Raw genomic sequence first — 21,327 nt, 5'->3', positions numbered from 1 at the left:
TGGCGCATCAGTTGGTTTTTTGCTTCCTTTTCATTCGCCAATTATCGAAGCAACCAAAATCTGTTATTTATTTTTGTTTTTCGCTTCGCTGATGATAATTTCACTTTCATTAATAATTTTTGGACTTTTTGACTTTGTCATAATTAATTTTTCAACTTTTGCTTTTCTTTGTTGTTTCTGTGGGGTCTGAAAAACATCAAACCGAGGCAATCTACGACTTGTCGGATTGAAATATCTCGCCTGAATGTTGAACTTTCTTTCACCTTTCTCAGTTTGCATAGTGCCAAAGTTCAGGGCTTATTTCCTGGATTTAGTTTCGCCAGCCTTAAAGTTACTAAATCGATCCTGTTAATAGAAGGAGTCTTTCAACATGCTTCAACTTAATATTGTTTATAGTAGTACAGATTTTGAATTTTCTTGTTGTTTAGTAACTAAATAAACTACTAATGCCGTTCTAGCATAAACAAATATATACATATGATTACTGGCTAAAGTCTTCTGCTTCGAAAACTCCCTGATTTATTACAAGTCCGTAAACTCTAGCCGTGCCTCGCCCTTCAACTTTGGTCATTTATGTAGCTCTGCCCAAGCCCATCCGGCGTCGCTCGACCGCGAATCCCCATACCCAGATTTCCATGAGGAAACCCACATGCCGGCAAAGTCTATGTCTGATTGGAAACCAGTTTTCCTCTCTCTGAAATGAGCGAGCCGCAGACAGAACTAGTTCGCCCGCTCACTCGCCCACGAAGCGCCAACCCACACCCCCAGTGGCTCCATTATGAACGATTGCGTTTTCCCCAAATCCAATCACCTAACATTCAAACTATTCACATGGTGGTTTTGAATCAGATCAGCTTGGCTTATTTTAAATTGAGTTGAAGTGTACTATGAGAGAACTTTATATTCAGCTTAAAAAATTAAATATTATTTATCAAATTATTAAATAACCTCCTAACTGCAAGTATCTGCTTTGTTATCCGCTGATCAAGCTAGCTATAGTTTTTCTCTGAGTGCAGAGAGGCGAGAGCGAGAGCGAGCTCACACACACATTCAAAACAGGTATCTGAATGCGACTCTCAGCGGGTTAGACCTCGCAGACGCTAGCCGTGCGGCTTCAGTGCGTCTGTAAACACTGCCGAGTGCGGAACTGAATCTACATTAGCTCCGCTCGATAATTCCCAATTCTGGGTGAACTGGCTAACGGTAGCGAGCCTATATTCGAACGAAAGTGAATGTGCGTCCAGATCTAAAATAAAATTGGTACGGAAGCCAAAGGAATATACACATATGTACAAGAAGTGAACAAATTCGGGATAGAGATTCAAAGTGCAACGCTAAATAAAAATCAGTGCAGCTGCTTCCTGAGTGCACCTGTTTCCCCCAGCAGGGAGCACGTACGCATACGCACCTTTGGATACGCGAAGAAATGCGAAGTGGCGTGGAGTGCTTGATAACTTAATGCCAAGCAGCCAAAGGGCCCCAAAAGCGGCAGCCGAAGAAAAACAACGCGACCTTGTCTTGTCTTCGCACTCCGGACTTCTTATACCGCCATCCATCAAAGTCGGGCCTTAAGGTCTTTGGATTACACACAAATCACATTTGGATACTACAAATCATACGCTAGAAGGTAAGCCCCCGATCGCTGGTCCAGTTTTCGCTCTTCATCTAGAAAGTTTGATTGCTAGACGAGATCTAGTTCGGTCGATTGGGTTTCTTCTCGCCTTGGCGAAAGTCCAGAATTTTCACAGCCCACTCTCCTCCTGCACTCAATTATCGAATTGCGCGATTAGATCCAGACAGTTTCGCTGGCCGGAGTTGATTGAACCTGGCAACGGTAACCAAACTCTTGGCTAGTCACTTCCTCCATTCCCGAGGTCATCTAGGGGGATTACAATGCAAATACGGAATTCCTGAGCATCATTGTCCGGTTCTTGGCCTCCGACAAGTGTACATCCGTGGAGCTGCAACTCGACAATTTGCTCAGCACTTTTTTGAATTTTTATGCAAATATTTCCAACTTCCATTAGAGGGCCACACAGGCGGACAAACGGCCTTCCCAGCTATTTTGGAAATGCATAAACATTTCATGTAAATTTCTTGGTCGAGTGACTCTCTTAATTAGTCGACTTGCTTCGTTGGCCGATTATGAATGACACAAACTTTTGGTCTCGACCAAACATTTGATTTGATGCATATCTCGTAGATTTCTGTGAGAAAATCCGTCTCTGTTGTTTCAAGCTCACATGAATGATATCACTCGGTTCGGTAACAAAGCTCATTTGGGGATTTTCGATTAACAATGCCCCCCAATCGGATACACATGTGTATCATTTCATTTGACTTTGCTGTGTTTATTGTCAAACTCCTTGAAAACAGTGTTGCTAATTAATGTCAATTCCACACAAAATCATCTAATGAGGAGTTTCAATAATAAGTTAGCATTGTCCACCATGATTACGAGTGGGGAAAATCCCGAGTGGTCCAAAAGCGGTTGGTTTTGATTATAAAATTGCTAGCCTGAGGTGGTGGTTACCATCACTTTCTCGCAATTTTCAACGCAACCGCAGAAAAGTATTGATATCGAATTAATTTCCTGTCCTCTCGGACACAGGAGTATTCGGTTTGGAGGAGCATTGTTTTCCTGTGGACACTGAGGGGCAGAAGATTTCACATACCAAGCACGTAGCCTTAGACCGTTTGGCCCAACTTGTTGTCTTTGTTAGGTTCTATTTGGCTAATTAAAAATCAGGAAATGCACGAGTACAATGCGCCCCAGAGGGCTCAACGTGCTGCGATCCCATCCTGAATTTCAGAAGACTACGTGAGAGAGGGATTACCTTTTTGGGCCTACCTGCTCGTGTGGTACTGTCAAGTGCGGTTTCCTTCAGTTTAGCGCCTTCTGCCTCGATTTCGGAACAGGTAGTACCACCAAAATCTGTGCTTAACACAAGTATCCTGTATTGGTCTGGATACGTGAGGCATGAAAGGATATTCGCCTCATTTAGTCTTTACATTGCACACACGTACTTGCGAGGGGCGTTTTAAAAGGAAGTAGTTCTATTGATTAATCGATGGCAGGATGTCGAGGGTGGTCTGCATCGGGGATCGTTTATCTTTCGCTGGAGATCTTGCCACTAACAACTCAATTCGCTTTTATAGTTTTTAGTAATTTTCTATCATATTTGAGAGCTCCATTTCAGTGAATGGTTGAACAAACCATTTTGTATAATGTCTTCGGTAATTTATGCGTGGCTTTATAGCTTGAGGAAGTTGCTTGACTTCCATATACAGTTATGTACATTCAAGTCTATTGTTTCTTCATTAAACCAAAGACACACCCGCACTGGCAATAAAAAGACAAAAGCATTTGTCCAATCGACATAAATGTGCGCTACCCGGATTTTTGCTTACATATATGTACAAGTTCTACTCTAAATTATTCCGGCTATTAGATAAAACAATTTATTCTACTGCAATTTTCCTAAGCTATTTTATTTTATTTCACACTCGAAGTCATACATTCTCTTGCTGAAAGTGTTTTAATGTCGTCTTAAATTGATTTACAATTTATTCAGGCATTGGCAACACAATTTGATGTTGAAGCTTAGCATTCCGAAATATTCACAATTCAATTGAATTGAATGCTGGCCCGAATCGGTGTTTTTTTCGGTTATATATTATTATGCACTGCAGCCTCGTTTAACGTTTCTCGCTAACTCGGCTAAATTACAGCGAAAATCGTACTGAGTCAGCGGCTTCAAAATGGTAAATTCAATAAACAAGTTCAGCAGCGAAATGAAAAAATAATATACGACTTCTTTAATATAAATGATGGCACACAAAGTCAGCAAAAAAGTGGAAGTTGGCGCTTTTACTCGTGGTTTTTCTCTCGCCCGCTCTCAGTTGATATTTTTTTGTTGACACTTCGTTTTGTTAACAATTAATTAACAAAAAACCAAGGTACACAAAGCCTGTTAACTGTTTGTTTGCGCACGGCAACCTGTGAGCTGCGGTGCCGTAAAACAATTATAACGCCTTATGGCATCTGGTTTTCTCTAGCACAACAATGTATAATTCGAAACGATTAGGCATTGGGGAATTTGTGTGTTAAGTGATTCCGTATTGATTTGGCTTTCAGCGAAACTATGTAGTATTAGTCATGAGAAGCAAATTTGCATTGTAAATGGGTTACTGCGAAAAGAGCTTAGAGATTGAGTTGTACTGATGATCAGACTTCTTGTGATAGAAACAACGTGTCTTGGCAAATACCTTTCTCATTTTCCTAGATCGCCATCTTAATATTCCTTTATTAGATTATATAAGCGCAATCCCCATACTTTGCTTTACGAGCAGAAAAGGTTCATCTGGAACTTTCTTCTGCCCAAGTGAGTTTCTTCCCCTCGTTTTTATCACTTTTTCCAGCAGATCAGATGATCCATTAGGGTCAAAAGCTGGTAACCTTTCGCTTTGAAACGAGCAAAGCCTCGTAAAACTTTCGTTCGGCCGTAAATCTAACTGCGAAATGTATCTCACAGTGGCCATCTTATCGGGTGGGAAATCGTTCTCGCCGCTGACTTTCCACCAACACGTGCCTATGTAATCCGCCCACCTGAGTGGGTAACCGATTCTCACGCCTAAAAAGAAAAGCAAACTTACCACTTCAGTCCGCATTTGTGGCTGTGGAAGTTGACGCAAACCGCAAAATGCAACCGCAAGTGATTTTGTTGCTGTTGACTTTGCAGTGGCCGGATGGTTCTGCGCCTCCGATTCCCAGCAGCTATCCTGGGACAGGAATTTGCTGCCTCGGACTCCTCGGGCTTAATGCACTGTGGGAATGCGGAATGTTGGGACCAAAAGTTGATTGACTCACCACTGCTGTGGGGATTCATTAACTGCCCCTGCAAATGCAGCTTTTACTCGCCTTTAAAACGCTCGTAACCCCTCGATTCCCAGCTGGATTCGACTACCTGGTAATCAATATGCGTGTAGCACCCATTCGACGGGGGCAAAAAGAGCTAAAGGCCGGAAACTCGCTGGATTAAAGCAAGTGAGGATTATACAAAACAAAAAACTCTGTGCTGAGCCAGTGAAAAAAACCAAAAAGCTTGCCCACTTTGGAGCTCTATTTGAGCGTTATTAATATCCGCACATCAGTCAGCGGCGCAGCGGCTAAATACAAACACTTGGCCCAGAAGAAATCCAGTTGGCCCAAAAACCAGAACGCTCGTATATAAAAAAAGCAACTACATTCTCCGCACAATTGCACTCTTTGCACATCTCCTTCATTCCCTTCCGCTGGCCATGATAAATTAACCAAGCTAAAGGCCGTTGTGCCGCTCCAGCTGGACACTTGGCCACTTGGCCACTGGACGGGTGACAAGTTGACGTCTTTGTTGGCACATCATGCGCTCCACAGGGTCGGTCTGCTGCAGGAAGTTCCACTGGATTCCCTCCCAGGCGACTTAATTGTGCGTTTGCAAATTTGTGTGAGAATCGGATTGGGTAACACCACTGACCCTTTTGTCTTGGCCCGCTCTCCGCTTTCGGGCCAACTTTTTGGCAGCTCACAGTTTTCATTGATTGGCAGCAGCGCCGTTTTGATTTGTGCTTCACTGGCGCACTGGCACTTTTGAGATATCAACTTGCAGATACGAAACGGTTTGGTGCCTTGAACCTCAGCTACTGCAAGTGAATCATATGAGTACATATGTATATACTTGCGCTTATCTTGCCTCGTCTGAACTCTGAAATAGGAACAAGGCCTGCTGCAGATGCATCTCGCAGTCGCTTTCCCCGTAAGATAAACCATATATCTCGAAGGAGGGTTCTTAATATAGAGGGCTGCTTAATATTAAAGCAACTTAATCGACACTTCAATAAACAAAACGAGGGGAGCGGAGAAGAAATATGGAAAATATTAATTGTCGGCGCTTAAGTGGAAGCCTCCTCCTCCTCCTTCTCCTCCTCCTCCAGCTTTCATCATATTTATGGAATATGCAAGAAAGAGTGGCATCAAAAATAAGTATTCCAGCCCCCGGTTGAGCGATATTCTGGTCTTTTCAGCTCATAACTTCATTAGGGCGAGGCATGGTTCTTCACGGAATTTCGGTTTCTTTTGTATCTTTTAAAGTGGGCGAGCTGCAGATGCATCTGTGGGGTATGTTAGTTTTTTAAGGCCAGGCGCATTTATTTAATGATTAGTTTGGGCGTGTTGTGACGGGGGAAGGCATTCAAGTGTGGGACAGTAATTTGTGTATTATTTTTAGCTGATTTATCCGAAACAAATGCGCAATTTGTGTGGGGAGAAAACTCAGTTGTGTTTGAAATCCCACCGAAGACAATGCAACGACCTTGCCTTGGATCACAAACAACGTTTTCCACTGCGAAAAGCGGCTTTGTCTAGAATGGAAATTGGAATGCAATTTGGAAAAGCGCGCTCTTTATCCAAATAAGCGGCACGAAAACATTTTGTCGGTAGAAGTCCATGTTGCAATTATTTATTGACAACCGCAAAAACTGGTGTACAATACCTGGCAGGCTTCCAGGGAAAATTCAAATAAAATACCGCTGGCTTTTTGTAATTGTGTAAATCAGGCAAAGCGGAATAAAAAAAGAACCACGCGCTTTTGCTCTGAATTTATAATTTCCGCAGAGAGCTGAAAGCTTTATGATATTTTTTAGAGTTTACCCACTCGTTCTTTTTTTTTGGTACATTTTAAATTTATGAGGCGGCAAGCGTTTTCAGTTTGCAGAGCGTTTGAAGGGCGAGAAAGTCCATAAAATATGACAGGATTTTAACAGATTTATGAATCGCTATTTCTTTTCAATGAGGAAACGAAAAAACGCAGTGAATTATTTAAAACAGCATATGGGGTTAATTCAGTTGATCAGTAGGAGCATGCATAATTTCGAACATTTTAATTAAATTGAACAATATGCCCAACCGACTACCAACGACTCACGGATGCTCTTTTTGGCCGCTTTAATGTTAAATTCATCTAGACCTTAAATAATCGATCCTTTTATTAAAACTCATTTGGCATCTGCAGCGAATTGTCCTCGAATTACCTCTCATTATCAAGAGAAAACCATTTATTTCCATTTTTATTGCCTTGCAATATTCATTCAAGTGCCGAATAATTCTGTTCTACGGTGAAAATAAATCACATTAATGCGGCGGTATGAAAAATGCATAATTGATTAATTAATTGAACAACAATTGAGTTTAATTGAATGTCAAATCGAGATTTCCCCGCCACGCTGTTTATTGTGGTTTTCCCCGGAATGGCGCGCTGTTTTATATCATAAGTGCCACTACTGCATACATATAGTCGTCTATAGCTTCCGACATGGCCAGGAAGATGTCAGGGGCATGCCGCATTAACGGTTAATACATCATCGCCGCCTGAAAGCCAACATACTTGCACTAAATACCGGCGTGGCAACTTTTTACCCTGCCACATGCGAGCGATGCCAAGTCATTTTCCAGGCGTAATAGCGACAAAATTGCCGAGGCCAATCACCTTCAGTCACTTGTCCCAGCAGCTGCAAGTGCCACTTCCACCTCGGGTACTAACTTGGCCGCTGGATGCGACTAACAGCAGCCAAGTCAAAGACCGACGGCAAAAGCTCCAACCTGACCATCTGACTAAGATCTGTCGTCGAGCGCGGCTCGTGCTGCAGCGGCTAAGTCAAAGCGTGACAAATAGCCGATGGATGGAGATGTTCCCTTCAGCCCTCCCCTTTTTCCATCCCATATCAGAACTTAGTCAGAGGTTTACTTAGTCATAGGTTTAGACTTTAGAGCTAGTAGCGTGCCTGATCGTGCTATTGACACCGCATTAAGATGATCTCTATGATCATTTTGCTACAATCAGCTTTTGGTATCAAATTAGTTTGTTATCACACAACTTGAATACGATACCATATTTTTGTGGTAACTGAAGTAACCGTTTTGTAAATTTCCCTAGACTGTTGTTTATAATAACATAATTTATAAGAGTAATTTAATGGTTTTATGTTTTGCTTGTTATGGTTTCAATGTCCAGGAAACAAATACAAACTTGTTGCTGGGGTAGCATTAAATTGCCATTTACCTGGGAACAAAAGCCGATGATAATCGACAACAGAGATACCACAACATGGCAAATGGGAAAAATGTTTATATAGTTTGCGTAGTCGCTCAATTCGGACAGAATCCATTAACTGGCTAAGTTGGACCTAATTTGGCCCAATCTCGGATTCTGTTCAGCACAAGTAGATGAGAAGACCTGCGTCAAACACATTTCATGGGTAATTTCATTAGTACTTGGCTGGCAAAAATGTTGCTCGGTCCTTTTGGGAATTCGGAAAATAGAAAACCAGTTTAGTTTTGGCTCGCAGTTCCCCCGAAAAGCTGGCAAAAAGGCTGCTACTAACTCAGCTTATGACCGGAGCTCATTAAAATACTGGAAAACTTACTATTTGGTTAGTTCGGCCCTCGAGCAATTCCCGACTTCTGGTAATTTATGGCCCCATGAATAGAATAGTTACACAAAACACATTTTCTGGGCACCAGACACAATCAGCTTCCTGTATGGCGTGGCCCACAATAAATGGAATGTCTGCGCTACAGACTCGAATACAAAGGAATCCGACCACTCATGCCGACAAATTGTCCAGTTGACAATATATCGCTTACCAAACAGTTTTTGAACGGATCGTAAATTTCACCCGATTCGCCAGTGGAAAATGGGTATAAAAACTATTGGTGGACTACTTTTTGTGGCCACGACAGGAAGTTGTCCCCAAGTGAATCAAGTGTGAGAGCGACTAATTGATAACTAAGAAAGGAATGAATGAAATGAAATGAAATGAAAGGGAAATGGGAAACTGATTGGTCACAATCCCTCGAAATCATGCAATGCAAACAAACCATTATGAATCTTGACTAATGACGGACAAATTTTGATGTGAACCTTGCTAAACATGACGATTGTGCCCACTGTGTTCATGATGATAAATAACTATAAAGTATTACTTGTAAAATGAACACAAAACAAGATAGCTATAGAAAAGTATTTAAAAGATACATGAATTTAAAGAGCAGACGGGGGCTTAACTAGAACCTTATGCCACATAACGTGGCGTGGAACCTTACATAACCAGCTCAAGAAGTCAGACCTTATAGGGCCCCTGTCGGCCCGATCGACCCACACTCTTATCGTGGGCGATGCATCAACCTGAGGCTCTGACAACTAAGACCCTTTACCTAGAAAGATAAGCACACCTCTTTTCACACCTTCGGCTCGGCTTCGTTTGTTTTTCAATTGTGGGCGTTGGCCTGAGACAAAGGTCGCACAATGCCGACTAAACGAATCTCGTTAGCAGCATCTGACCTCCGAACAAGGATCCCAGGGAACGCAAACCGGCCGGTGGTGGAGCTGAGCCACATCCGAACCGGAAACGGCATACGGATCCAAAACAAAACCGAAATCTGGAGCGATAAAGAACGCATTTGCCTGTGGCACTCATTCAAATGGCTCCACAATCAAAGTGGCCGCCGAACCGGATTTTTGAGTGACGGGGAAAACATCATCGAGACTTCCACATTTCCCTCTGCCGCATTTTCCACATGTTGTGCACATGCACACGCACATGCACACACGGAGATGCACACAACAGCTACCTGCTATTCCTATTCCTGCTACCTCTGGAGAACTCAGCTCAACAAAGGCAGCTGGGACCTGTCTCATTTTCTCATAGCGAAATTCCCACACTGCGCCGTCGCATCGCTATCTATGGATATGGATGTGCATTTGGATGCAGCGAAGGACTGCAAGTCAGCTGCCGGCTCAGCTTCCATTCGCCGTATCAAGTGAATCTCATGGATGCGAGTTGGCGTGGCCAAAGCATATGTGCGTGGCGAGATTGTTTTGCCGATGTGGCTCAGAACGCCGCGGCGTTCCCTATGCTGCATGCTGTTTTCTTTTTGTTGTTGCTGATTTTCCCATATGGTTTTTCATAATGCAAACCCAGTGGCAGCTGTCGCGTGGCCCTGGGAAACTGGCCAGGGAAACAGTTGCAGGTTGCACTTTGCATGGCGGACAGGCGTCCGATTGATTAATGGTGTGGGAACTAAATGCTCTCGAGCACAACTATTAAAAGCTGTCTGCACTCGCTTAGGGTTCAGTGCGCAAGACATTTCACTTTACTCGTAAAATTAATGCAAAGATCTTAAGCTTTAAGGCGCACCTTAAGTACTTGCCTCGAGAACTTGCCACCCCGTGTCTTCCAAAAGGGACGGTCAGGAATTCAACAATCTCGAGGAATTCTAAACGGAAAACGTTTCATTTTACCTTAGTCCAAATTCTATTTCAAACATTAAATTACAAGTCATTACATTCCCCATTTCGAATAGAACATATTTTATATAACACAGTGTTAGTTTGTAATTTGATATTTACTTAGCAAATACTGTGCGCTTGCGAAAGTTCCTGTCATTTGTTTTTGCACGGACCTATACTTATTGCACAAACTTTTCCAACTTATCCAGGGATTCACTAACCGACTGTATTTCCCCAATTTCCTTTTCGTTACAGGTAAGCGCAGCTGGCAGCTCTTTTATAAGGCGGGAAAACTATTTATAAGGTAACTTGAGCTGTGCTTAGCTGGCTTAGCAACAGGCCACTTGCGGAATGCCTGAAATGACAAGACAAATAAAAATTAATAGCTCAGATGGCGGAGACGAGTCCGATTCCCTCTTCCACAGCCCCCTATTCCCTATTCCCCATTTTTTTTTTCTTGCCCCAGATTTCGCCCTAACTTGGGTTTTGCCCGGCTCCTTTGGCGGCTTGTTTGCCTTTCAGCCGAGGCTCTTTCCCTTGTGTGCGCCGGGTTCTTTGTTGGTTTTGTTCGCGGGTCGGTCCAAAAATTATATGCAAACCTCTGCCCCTGCGAATGTATTTTCAAAACACAGCTATGTATACTCGTTTTGCGTAATGCGACAGCGGTTGAAAGCGCTGTCCTCCTTTTAATAGTCTTGAATTCCTGAGCAAATAATTTGACGGCAAATAGTGCCCGATGCCAATGGCCAGAGGCAAAAAACCCGAAAAGGGAGCCGGGCTAAAGTGACAGTGAGCAGCAGGGGCATTCGAGGTATTTGTCTTTTAAAGATATCTTTCGGACATGCCATAAAACCGAATGCCTTAAACTTTAATTAGATAATTTGACAAGATGAGCTGCTTGTACTAAAATCAAATTGGAAATGTGTGGTAAGTGCGGCTATGTGGCACATTCGACTTGAATTCAATTGGGTCTTGAAGTTAGGAAAGCATTTCTCTTATTCCGTTTTCTAATAGCCCAAATTGCAGGTGGTTCCGCATTCCCTAATGGGAGAACTAACAGTTAAATATGTATATTCCCCCCATTGGCGCCTAATTGAATTTCCGTACTTCACGTGGCACAATTAATGTTTACACTTCCTGTTTTCCACACGCACCGAACCTACCAAAAACATTGAGTAGGACGGAAAGGAAATGAGTGTCGGCCTCCATTTTCCCGGTCCGACCAGAACCTTAGTTTGTTTTCACGGCAGCGTGTGTCGGTGTTTGGCTAAAAAACTAAAAAGAGAAAAAACCTAACTTACTTGGCTGTGCGCACATGGTACTCATTCAGCACAGGAACAACATGATATTAATACTTGTCCTTCTGACTACTCTTTTAATGTTGACAAATCCAGGAGCTCTCAGCTGGATCGCATGTTGTTGAAGGATCCATCTTCGACCTCATCTAATATACAACTCACCCAGAAGTAATATGTATCACTTTGCTTAAATTTTTCGCTTAGTGGCGAAAAAGTGGCGGATGGAATGTAGGACTCTGTGGGTGTTGTGGCCGGAATGATGCAGCCACATCCTCATCCACAGTCACACCCCCACCCAAAACCCTGTGACAATTGTTGGTACGTGCAGAAGGATACGTCAATTTGAGGAATTTTCGCATTCAGCAGAAAGGCAAAGGACGAGCCAGTACTATATATGGGATGTCTCCAGCAGAAGTGCCGACTCCGAGGAGTCCAATTATCTCGCCCCTGATTGCTGTGCCAAATGTACAATCAAATCAGCATTTCCTCCACCCAGTTCGGTCCACACTCGAGTAAATATAGACCACAAGACCACAGTTTATGTATATATCCAGCATTATTTAGCATAACGATGGAATTTGCTGTTTTTCCAAGCCGGCTACCGGATGTCAAATGCATTTCGAACCAGTTTCCAGCATGAGCGACGCAAAAACCATCGGCGTCGCAGCGGCAGCTATAAATCATATCTAAAAGAATTTATGCAGCAGGCAAATTCCTTCGCTTGCAACACGTTTCCACTCAACAGGTTGGATGCGAGCATCCAGCGGAAGTGGCTGGAAAACGCTTCGAGTCGCGCCTTCTATCCGTTCTGTCCCCTGTCCTCTCGTCTCTTAATGATTGGGAAGTGGCCTTTCAATTCAAATTCCACATGCACTTCCTGTTTGCTGCGTCTAGGATGCACTGCGTCTCGAAAAACTGGCTGTGTTTAAGTGATTGGCTGTTAGAGTTAACACTATCTGAGTGGATTAGAAGATACACTTATATGGGTTTAGTTAATTAATCGAATCATTTAGATTCTTAAATCCCCTAAAGAGATGCTTAGAAACATATAATAATAGGTTTCAATGCCTGCAGTCAAATTCAGTCATATCAAAAGATAAACATACTTTCACACACTTTGATTAGGAATTTAAAGTTTAAGCATGTTCTTGCAATGCTATTAATTGCATTGAAATTTATAAACTGCATAACTTATTTTACAGAAAATCATATGCAATTATCAGCGTGGCCCTAAATCTTCTCTTCTACGCCCACCTGCATACATACATCGCATATGCTGCGAGCTGAATTTATGGGGCTCCAAAACTTTTCGCTCTAAAGTATGCAATGGCGAATTGGACGCCATGTGTGTGTGTGTCTGTGTGTCTGTGCATATATGTGTGCTCTGTGTCTGTGTGTGGCTGTAGATGTGAGAGCAAACTCCATGTGCTTCTGAAGGTGTGTGTGTGCCAATGCTCGACTGCATTCGATTCAATTTCATAGTTGATTCTCTCACCTACGCAAAATTTACGACACTTTTAAAATGTGCAATTTATGAACGGAAGGAAGGAAGTAGGAAAGGATCCAGGGCTGCGCATGTGTGTGTATCCTGGCATCTCGCATCCTTGCCTCAAAAATAAGGGAGAACTGCTGTGCTAAAATTGTAATTCGGGCATTGTATAAGTTGCCTTTTCGGTTTCACTTGAAAATGATTTACAAAAGCATGACTAACGAAGTTTGCACAGCAAACAATGGCGCATACGAAGAACGGCGAACAATGTAGTAATTCAGAGGCTTAAATGGAGTTGCACGATCTAGAGTGGGGCTTTTAATCTAGCCGTTCATGATTTTGGTCAAGCATTAACCGAACTGGAAAAAGAACAACATTCCTGGCTCTGATACGATTTCACCCAACTCGGAAATCTGGCAAGGGAATGACCCATATAATTATCGATTTGAGTGCGAATTGCGAACCAAATGCCGCAATGTATGCAAATGATGAGGTGACAAAAATGCTACAAATGCCGCATCTACTGGTGTCACTCTGCTGTTAGTTGACCACAAATTTTTAACACTTTCGCCGGATGCAACATGCAGAGGGTCTAATGGAAAATGGGATGCCCAAAAGTATGCTCTAAATAATTGGAAATTATTTCAGCTGTCACTGTGATGTCGCCGTTTCCGCTTCCTGTCCGCTTGTGTGCCAATGTGTGTGCGTGTGTATGTGATTGTCTGTGAGAGCTTTGACATGGGGACATCATCTACGCATCCCCGGGTCCTTGAACAAATGCTCTGCCCGCCGGGCACTGCAGCTTACCTCTCACTTTATGCTTACATAATTTCCAAAACATAATTTCCCCGTACGCTCATGGAGGGGCCTGCTGGCATGTTAATCTACCAGCTCTTGTTTTGCATAATAACTGGGCGGGTAGTTGGGTAGTTAGGAGCCTGTGTTCTCCAAAGGGCGTCGCTTAAATATGCTGAAATGGCGCCCCAGGCCGAGCATGTTGATGCTGGGAAAAGACGCGAAGTGATGATACAAATTGGTCGAAGCCAACGAGGAAAAACATAGGAAACCCAAGTGCATATTAGTTCGGAATCGGAAACTAGAATAGTCGCCTTTGATTTCATATGGAAATGGAGTGCAGAATATAAGCAAAAAATTATTTCAAAAATATTGGATATCATATATATATATTTAAATAAGTTGCAATATTTTCGCCTAGTGTGGTCCTGTATGAAAAATGAAGGATGTTTAATTCCCCGCATCGTGATAACTTGCAGCCACATCTGGTCTTTGTTGTTAGAGCTACTCTTAATTTCGCTTCATGCTCGACTGGCGCCCTTTTTGCCCTTTTGACTCTATTTTGAGCAGCATCCTTGATGCAGCACCTGCATCCCACATTCCACATCCTGCATCCAGCATCCTGCATTCCCCATTTAGCTTCTCTTGAAGTCCGAGCCAGTTCTTCGTTAGCCGGCTAACATTTTAATGAGGAACGCCCCGCTTGGTGTAATGCGTTTTTAATGCTTTTGTGTTGAAAAAGGAAACAAAAGGCGCTACAGCATGAGTAAAACAAAGCCAAATCTGCCCGTTCGCCAATTAACGGCTTAAAGGAATCGGCCCGGAAATTAACCCTTCTGCCCTGAAATGCGGTCGTGGTGGGCAAAAGTTGATTAAAAGTGAAATTTAATTTTGATATTGTTGTTTGACTTTTTGCGCTGCCCCGCCACGGCGCCCTTTACTATGCAACACTTTTTTTTTTGCATTTTTGTACATTCTTTACATTTTTAATGGCATGAAAAAATGGTCGGCTAAGCGGCTTACAAAGCCGAGCGGAAGGCAATAAAAAATGGTTAAGGAGCGGCTTTATGCCACCGAAGATAAATAAATACCCCGCTTAAGCATTGCATTATAAATGTTAGTGAGACACAGCGAGAGTTTGCAAACTAATTTGTTCAGCCGCTTTTTGCGGCTTTTATTTTATGGCACTGTGGCTCTGCGAAAATAGTTTGCGCCAATTTTTTATCCCAGCTCTGTTTTTGTTAATTGGCCTGAGTGAACATATTTCATGTTTTTTCTTTTAGCCGTTTACCATTTGAATTAAATCAGAACTTTCAATTCTACCATTTAATTTTGCTACTTAGCGGTTAGCCATAAAGCTATTATCCCACAATGCTACAAAAATATAACCGAAGTTTGTAATAAAAAATCCAAGCTGGCTGCGCATAAATTAACCGTAAAGCGAAACACCGAAAATCACTCAACTAAGAATCCGCTAAGTAAATGGAAAAAAGAAAATCTGTGGAAATGCTTCGCTGGCCATCGAGGCAAAGTGAGTATAGAACATTGTGGCCCACAGAGTGGGTACATCCGAAAGGGCCTCTGCCAATAAACAATTTGCCATTAAAACGGTCAACTTAATTGACTTTTGCAAGTCAATTTCATTAATTACATTTGGCAAAAAAGAATCAAATGCGATTTATTATCGAAAGCAGCCACCCATACTATCTGAATTTCCTGACATATGGCAGATGCATCAAATATGCAAGTAGGCGCGCACACACATGTGTAAAATCAGGTTGGTTAAATATTTACTTCTGTCATTTTTGCAGTCAAACCAGTTGCCAGGTACATTTTATTTGCCGGTTTGATTTCATTTTCATCGGGAACTATTTGCATTCGAGCGCTGCACTTTATAAATCTCCATGAAATTGCCAACCGTTGAGTTAATACGACGGCACATAATTAACAGCTGACATCTCCATGAAAATGTTTTGATAACACATGCGTGGTGCGTTTATTTTGATTTCAGCCACCTTTTTGCCAGAGCTCTGCTACATACAAATTATGTATCCTGTTTTTCCTTTGGCCCTTTTAAAGAGTGCCATTTTTCACTATCCTGGCCATCCTGGGTCCTTGCCAGCCAACCCGACAATGGAGGGGAATGGCCACATTTGGCAAATGCTACGAGCCTGTCGTCGTTTGTCTCGCATCCATCCATTCATCCATTCATCTATTCATCCGACCTCTCGGCTGCCGTCTTTGATTAATAAAGAAAACGTAACATGGCAGTCAAATCTTATCAGACACGTCAGCCGAGTTATTCAGAGAATCCCTGTGCCTTTTTCGCACTTAAAGTATCTTTCCTTGTTCTTCGGCTGCGAAAAGTATCCTTGGTCCTTGGCCATTCCTTCAGACCCTTGCCAACTTATTTTTGGTCCCTTTTTCTAGTCTGCTGGCCATGAAAGTACGAGTATTTGCTTGTTCCCAGCGCTGCTGTTGTAATTCAATCAATAATCCTTTTGGTCGTTTGCCTCTCGAATGTGTGAAAATGACAAAGGACACGGCCCCTGCGCCGATAAACTTTCAAATGTATAACTACAAAGTTTGTGCTTCTCAGCAACAAGTTCAAGGACATTGATTCCATGTTGAATGTCAGGGTAGCAGGCTTTATGACTCTTGACGCGGAAAAGCCCTGCTAGAAGTGCCGGTTAGATATGGATACGTGAGTATCCACTTTCACCGATTGCTTTCTGCTTTAAGCAGAACAACACGATCCATATATGAATGCAATATCATTTAAGGCAGGTCGAGAGAGCGGCACTTGCCTTTAATATCAATCTGTATCTGAATGCGAAAATATTTGTCTGTGCCAAAAGTAGCAGGAACTTTTCAGCCGTGAGCGATGCTGTCATCTCCTTGGAAGGAAGCGTTTACGATTTCCTCGCCAAGAAGTTGAAATTAAAACATTCCATTCCTCGCAAGTTGGAGCATCTTTCAGCATCCGACTCACTCCCGTCTGCAGCTGCTTTTTATTGCCTCTTTTGTTTCTTGCCAGCAGTTGTAAGTTCTGTTCTGTAATGTCTGTCTGGCAGTTACTTACTTACAGCTCCGTCTCGCTCGGTGTGTCCTGCGATACTGTGTTCTCCTTGTGGAATTTATGCGACTTCTCCAGCACTTTAAGGGCCGACTCAAGTGGGCGTGGCACCTTCAGGCGCTGCTATCGATGGCATAATTGGAAAAGTTCGGGGACACAGTGTCTCAGTTAAAACCCAATGAGCGAGGTCAGTGCTAGTTGTTCCGCAGTGATAGCTATAAATCTTTAACTAATATCCACTTAACAAGATTCAACCCGCCCCCTTTGCCACCTCAATCCAGATGCCATTAACATTTTGTGCCTGCCCACCAGGAATCGCCATCTTCCACCACCTTAATCCTTGTTCCTTTTCTTTCAACTTATGTGCCGTGTCCAGAGGGTCCTGAAATTGTTATGCGAATTTCTAATTCAATTTCACATAAAATATATATTCTTGATTTCCTTCTGTCACTTTTACTCGTCTTCAGCTTTGCAAGTTTATTGGATTTGTTTTTATTATTATCTGATTTTTTTTAGGGTCGGAATTGGTTGATTTTGCAATTGGAGACAGCAAAGTGCTTTTCACTGACCCTCAATTCGCTGTTTTTTTATGCAACCTTATAAACTCGTGGGGTTTGGATAATGTTTGTATCTCTGCAGTTAAGAAACTTTCTGCCTTGAATGATAACGAAAATAAGTTTTTAACAACAATTGGCTTCTATAAATTTGATGTGTACTTCTATTGCCGTCTGGATGCGACTTTCAACTTTATGTAGTTTTTATGAGATTTTCCCAGCACTCGCGATTAAGATGAAGTAGGCGGGCTGGAGAGTTCAATTTCGCCGTGACCCAAGCGGCAACTTGGCGTGAAATTCTGCAACATTAGCCGCTAATTGCGGGAACAGCAGACGCCACCACTTGAGCGTTCCCACTGCCCCCAAATCCCCGCCAGTCGCAACTCGCAGTTTGCACTGCTCCAGCGGTCCGCTGCGGTTCACTTGCTCCAGCGACTGCGACTGGCGGGTCCGGTTCTAATTAATGGTGGATGAGATGGGAGGCCAGCAATCATGGCTGCCAGCCTCCCAAACTTTTCACATTTCAATTAAATATGGCTCGGTTCTATATTAATGTATACTGGCAAATTGCCTGGCACGCAACGAGAACGAGACGCCCACCCAAAATAGTGATATGTATATAACTGCATGTGTATATAGGAAAGTATATGAAAATTAAGAGAGAGCTCGATTGCATAACCGGATGTTGAGCCAGGGCTATCCCAGCAACTTCCGCTTGCAATCGCCTCACAATGCGGCACGCCTCGAATGAATCTCAATGCCTCGCTGGCTGGGGATCTCTGAACGGAGGGTGAAACAACGGTATTTAGTAGGGTCGCGGATCGGGGCCTCTAGGTTTCAGGGCTTTCAATCAAATGTCAGGCGGCAATTTTCCCCGATGCACGGCCCATTTCGTTCATTCATGCCTCATTGTCACCGCCATGGAGAGTGCAGCGATGTGAGGCTGTGAGACTGCGAGGAACCCTTTATTAATTTCACTTCATCATCCCCCAGTTGCATCACTCCCCACAGCCCTCTCCAATCCCTTCGAGAGCTGCTTCGGCTGAGGACACTCTCTCCTCAATGTCTTTCCCCTCATTTACATGCCTCAATGAGCGTTGGCGGCTGCCTGAAAGTGGCTGCATTCATCGGGGGGATTGAACAAAGTTGCCCTACAGAGCCCCCATATTTGCCTGCACGACGAGTAAATCATATTCATGGTGCATACTACAATTTTATAGGGGATTTATCGAGGTATTTTACGAGTATATTTAATAATTTCCTGTAAACATTGTTTGCTTAAAAAGGAAGTATTTTAATATCTTTTTATAATATTTCCATACTTTAATATCTTATAAAGATTTAAATATTATATCTATGGCAAGCTGCTTTCATTTTTCCCAGTGTACTCCCCGTTTAAAACAAACCGGATGCGGCCACTTCATTTAGAGTAGCAAGTGCTCTCCGAGTTTTCCAGGAAGCATTCATAATGAATAAGACAAAAGTTCGGGGTATCCGCAAACCATATGACTAACCCGCATTCTTCTTTCCCATCCTCCACTTGCAGATGCTGAAGCACGTGCAAATCTCGCCGCTGCGGAATCGATCCGATTCGGTGTCCCTTCGCTCCTCCAGCCACGCCTCCTCGTGCGCCAGCTCCATGTGCGGCAGTCCGGAGCCTCCGGCGGAGCTGCAGAGAACACCCTCGCGGGCTTCCAGTTACTCCAGCCTCAACGAGCAGCTGCCACAGGTGAGTCCGACAAGGAAAAGCTCTTGGTGAACCCATCACTCATGCGACATTTCCCGCCCACAGACCACAATCAAGGTGTACACAAACTGCCTGAAGATCGACATCGAGTACAAGACCCTTGGAATCCAGTGGGACACCACCAGCAAGGAGGTTATTGGCCAGCTGCTAAGACGGTAAGCGAATTGTTGCGGTTCGCCGTTGCTGGACAGCAATTTAATTCAATTTAAATTTGATTGCAGCCTTAAGATGCGACATCGCGATCCACGCCTGTTCTACCTTTCCATGGAGGTAGCTGTGCGTCGGGCTGGAGTGAAGACCATCTTGGTGCTGGACGACGACACCCGGCCGGCCATCATGCAGGCCTGTCATCCGAAGGGCGAGTCCCGCTTCTGCCTGCAGCTGAAGCCAGGTGGCCTGATCCGCGTCCACACCTCCGCGCTGCAGCCCAGCTCCCAGTACAAGTCGCTGGTCATCAGCGAGGAGACCACCTGTGACGAGTTACTACACCTGCTCCTCGGCTGCTACAGTTCGCCCGAGCCGGTCGAGAACTTCTCGCTGTACGAGGTGTGTCCTGGCCAGGAGTGCCAGCGAAAACTGCACGCGGACGACCTGCCACTGCGTACCCAGATGGAGCGGATGAAGCGGGGCGAGGGCTGTCACTTCCTGGTGCGCCGAACGCCCAACTACGCACGCCGGCGCCAGCTGCTGGCCAACCTGAACGAGGCAATTGGAAAGGCCGCGGAGGCAGCAGAGGATGCCACCAGTCTGCTGGAGCTGTCCTTGGAGTCGGATATGTCGCTCTCCGAGGATCTGCGAAGCTGCAGCAGCAGCGAAGATGCAGAGGATGAGGACGAGTGTGCCAGCAGCTCCGGCTCCTCGGACAACTCCACGGAATGTGCCCTACGCCGGGACTTTTACGTCCACACCACGGCCGTCGCTCCAGCTCCAGTTGTGCCCCAAGTGGCGGTGTCCGTGTCACCCGCTCGAGTCTACAGCCCTGTGTACAACATACGCGAGATTCGCACCGCCTCGCACTCCTTCTCCTCGCTGGGGAAGGACAAGAAGCTGCTTGACATCCACATGAACGCACGCTTTGCGTCCGGAGGAGTCTACGGCAGACTGATGCCCGTGGCGGAGGCGGAGACCCAAGATATGAACGGCAATACCAGCACCAAGCTCACGGCGGAGGCCGTCAACAACAACCCGGCCAAGGGACTGGGACACTTTGTCTACCTGTAGCGATTGGGTCAGTAGGAGTGGAAACTGTACAAAGGACGAGTATGCCACTAGGATCGTCCGATGAGCCCCAAAAATGAGAGAAGAAATCGAGTACCGTTTGGACCAAAGATGCATTTGTAGTTTAAGCCGTTAGAGTGGGAAATGTAAATAGGAAATATGCCTGCGAGTAATCTATCCTAAGATTAGTTACGATTAGTTTAGTTTTTCCTTACGCTACAAAAGATACTTTGTCCCTAGTGTAATGCAAAGAAACCATCTGCTAACAATCCCAAATGAAAGGAGTCTATAGCTTAACGCTTTAGTCCCGCAACTAAAGCTTCGATAAGAGTATGAATCTGGATAGCTTGTGGCTAACATTCGTGTAAAAACCAAAAGATATTGTAATAATAAGAACTAATTATGTACAACCTAACCACACATCTCGTTCAATTCAATGGGAAGCCTTGTAGTGTGCGAATCGCCACTCACCTGGATTATGTCTCCCGGTGCCTTTTAATTGTACTTAAATCAAGTTAAACACGTGAACGCCACGGCAAACGTCCATATAAATAGGACGCAATTAATGCAGCCAACCACGCAATTTGTATTTCGGCGAATGGACCGGACCGGTCTGGGTTCGGGTCCTCGTCCTGGTCCTGGTCCTGGTAGGGATTTTCGCCCTCCGTCTCCGTTCCGCTGGCGGCTTACGGCGAATGATTTATGCGGCGTATGCGTAATTTTCAGAGCCATAAGCTTTTCTCTTTTAAATGAGCTTACTTTACATAATGATCGAAGGGTTTTTTTCGTTTTTGTCATAAGGAATGACTTTTCGAGGGCCGTCGG

The 21,327-nt window shown here is 44.0% G+C and overlaps 1 protein-coding gene across 1 annotated transcript; it reads left to right on the top strand.

The window, feature by feature from the left end:
- The first annotated feature begins 1,087 nt into the window (after window positions 1-1,087).
- LOC6731124 lies at window positions 1,088-20,915 on the top strand. Its single transcript, XM_016178931.3, has 4 exons — window positions 1,088-1,627; window positions 19,084-19,266; window positions 19,330-19,439; window positions 19,506-20,915. Exons 2-4 carry the CDS (start codon window positions 19,084-19,086, stop codon window positions 20,503-20,505), a joined length of 1,293 nt encoding a protein of 430 aa, XP_016023672.1. The 5' UTR covers window positions 1,088-1,627; the 3' UTR covers window positions 20,506-20,915.
- Window positions 20,916-21,327: the final 412 nt, after the last annotated feature.

This window comes from Drosophila simulans, chromosome 2L, assembly GCF_016746395.2.
Source record: "Drosophila simulans strain w501 chromosome 2L, Prin_Dsim_3.1, whole genome shotgun sequence".
NCBI lineage: Eukaryota > Metazoa > Arthropoda > Insecta > Diptera > Drosophilidae > Drosophila > Drosophila simulans.
This window is presented reverse-complemented; position numbering and strand designations above follow the sequence as displayed.